Source organism: Hipposideros armiger, unplaced genomic scaffold (assembly GCF_001890085.2).
Source record: "Hipposideros armiger isolate ML-2016 unplaced genomic scaffold, ASM189008v1 scaffold_48, whole genome shotgun sequence".
NCBI classification, from domain to species: domain Eukaryota; kingdom Metazoa; phylum Chordata; class Mammalia; order Chiroptera; family Hipposideridae; genus Hipposideros; species Hipposideros armiger.
This window is the reverse complement of record NW_017731398.1, coordinates 1,839,784-1,840,830: the sequence shown is the minus strand read 5'-3', so window position 1 is coordinate 1,840,830 and position 1,047 is coordinate 1,839,784. Positions and strand designations below refer to the sequence as shown.

General features: G+C 45.5%; 1 protein-coding gene across 1 annotated transcript in view; it reads right to left on the bottom strand.

The window, feature by feature from the left end:
• WHAMM (WASP homolog associated with actin, golgi membranes and microtubules) overlaps positions 1–1,047 on the bottom strand; it is a 33,654-nt gene that overhangs the window by 14,268 nt on the left and 18,339 nt on the right. The window contains exon 7 of the mRNA XM_019639999.1: positions 194–821. Within this exon, the coding sequence (XP_019495544.1) occupies positions 194–821 (628 nt within the window). The remainder of the gene's footprint in view (positions 1–193; positions 822–1,047) is intronic.

Here is a 1,047-nt window from a genome sequence, read left to right as displayed (position 1 = left end):
TTTCTCAAACTTTGATTTAAGCTATGTTAACTTTCCAATGAAAAAGTACTACTTAAGGTAGCAAATACTGGAATATTTTAAGATTACAGAGAATTCTGAAAAAGATGTCGATTTGAAGATGATGGCTTTAGAAGCTAGAATGCTCAACTGCTCAACAGCCTGTGGGGAGTAGGGACAGATTCCAGCAGATTACCTGAGCATTTAAAACTGTCTGAGGAATCACGTGGTCCTTCAGCAGGCGATTCACACACCAGAGAAAGTGGCTGATCCTCTTTTATTGAAGTCCTGACATGTGAATTCCGATGATTTGCAGATTGAGAAGAAAAGGACCACGCTGGGAGGGGTGGCGGTGGTGGCGGCGATGGCAGTGATGGCAGTGGCGGTGGTGGTGGTGGCGGCGGTGGCAGTGGTGGCAGTAATGGCGGTGGCGGTGGCGGTGGCGGTGGTGGCGGCGGAGGAGGAGGGGCAGGAGATTGTGTTGGTGGTGACAATTCCTCCCCGGATCTGGAGTGCGTGTGGTCACCAGCTGGAACAAAAATCTGAACGGGGATATTTCCAGGACAGTCTTGAAACTTGGGGGTTTTCACGTGACTAACTTCAGGCACGGGAGCACTTCCGGTTTTCCTGGCAGACGGATGAGTGACCGCCTTCCTCTGAGACGTTCGCAAGGAGGTCTGCTGGGCGAGTCCACCTGGCAGGTGTGGACCCTTGAGTTCTGAGCAAGAGGTCTTCAGTACAGACCGCCCTGGACATCTCTGAAAATGGAAAACTTGTGAGAAACATGCCATAAAATGCAAACTATCAAAATACTGGAACTTTCTCTAAATGAATGAACGCTGAAGAGTTTCTGTGCATGGACTGTTCTGATTCACAAAGTGGCTCCTTCTCAGTTTATACAGCCACCCTTACTACTAAATCTGTATTAAAGAATAAGCATTTATGTGATTTGATATAATACTTTCTCTGTAATAAAACATATGGAAGAATACATATGGATAAAAATATTCATCACATTTTTATTATGAAAAATCAGAAACTAAATATCAA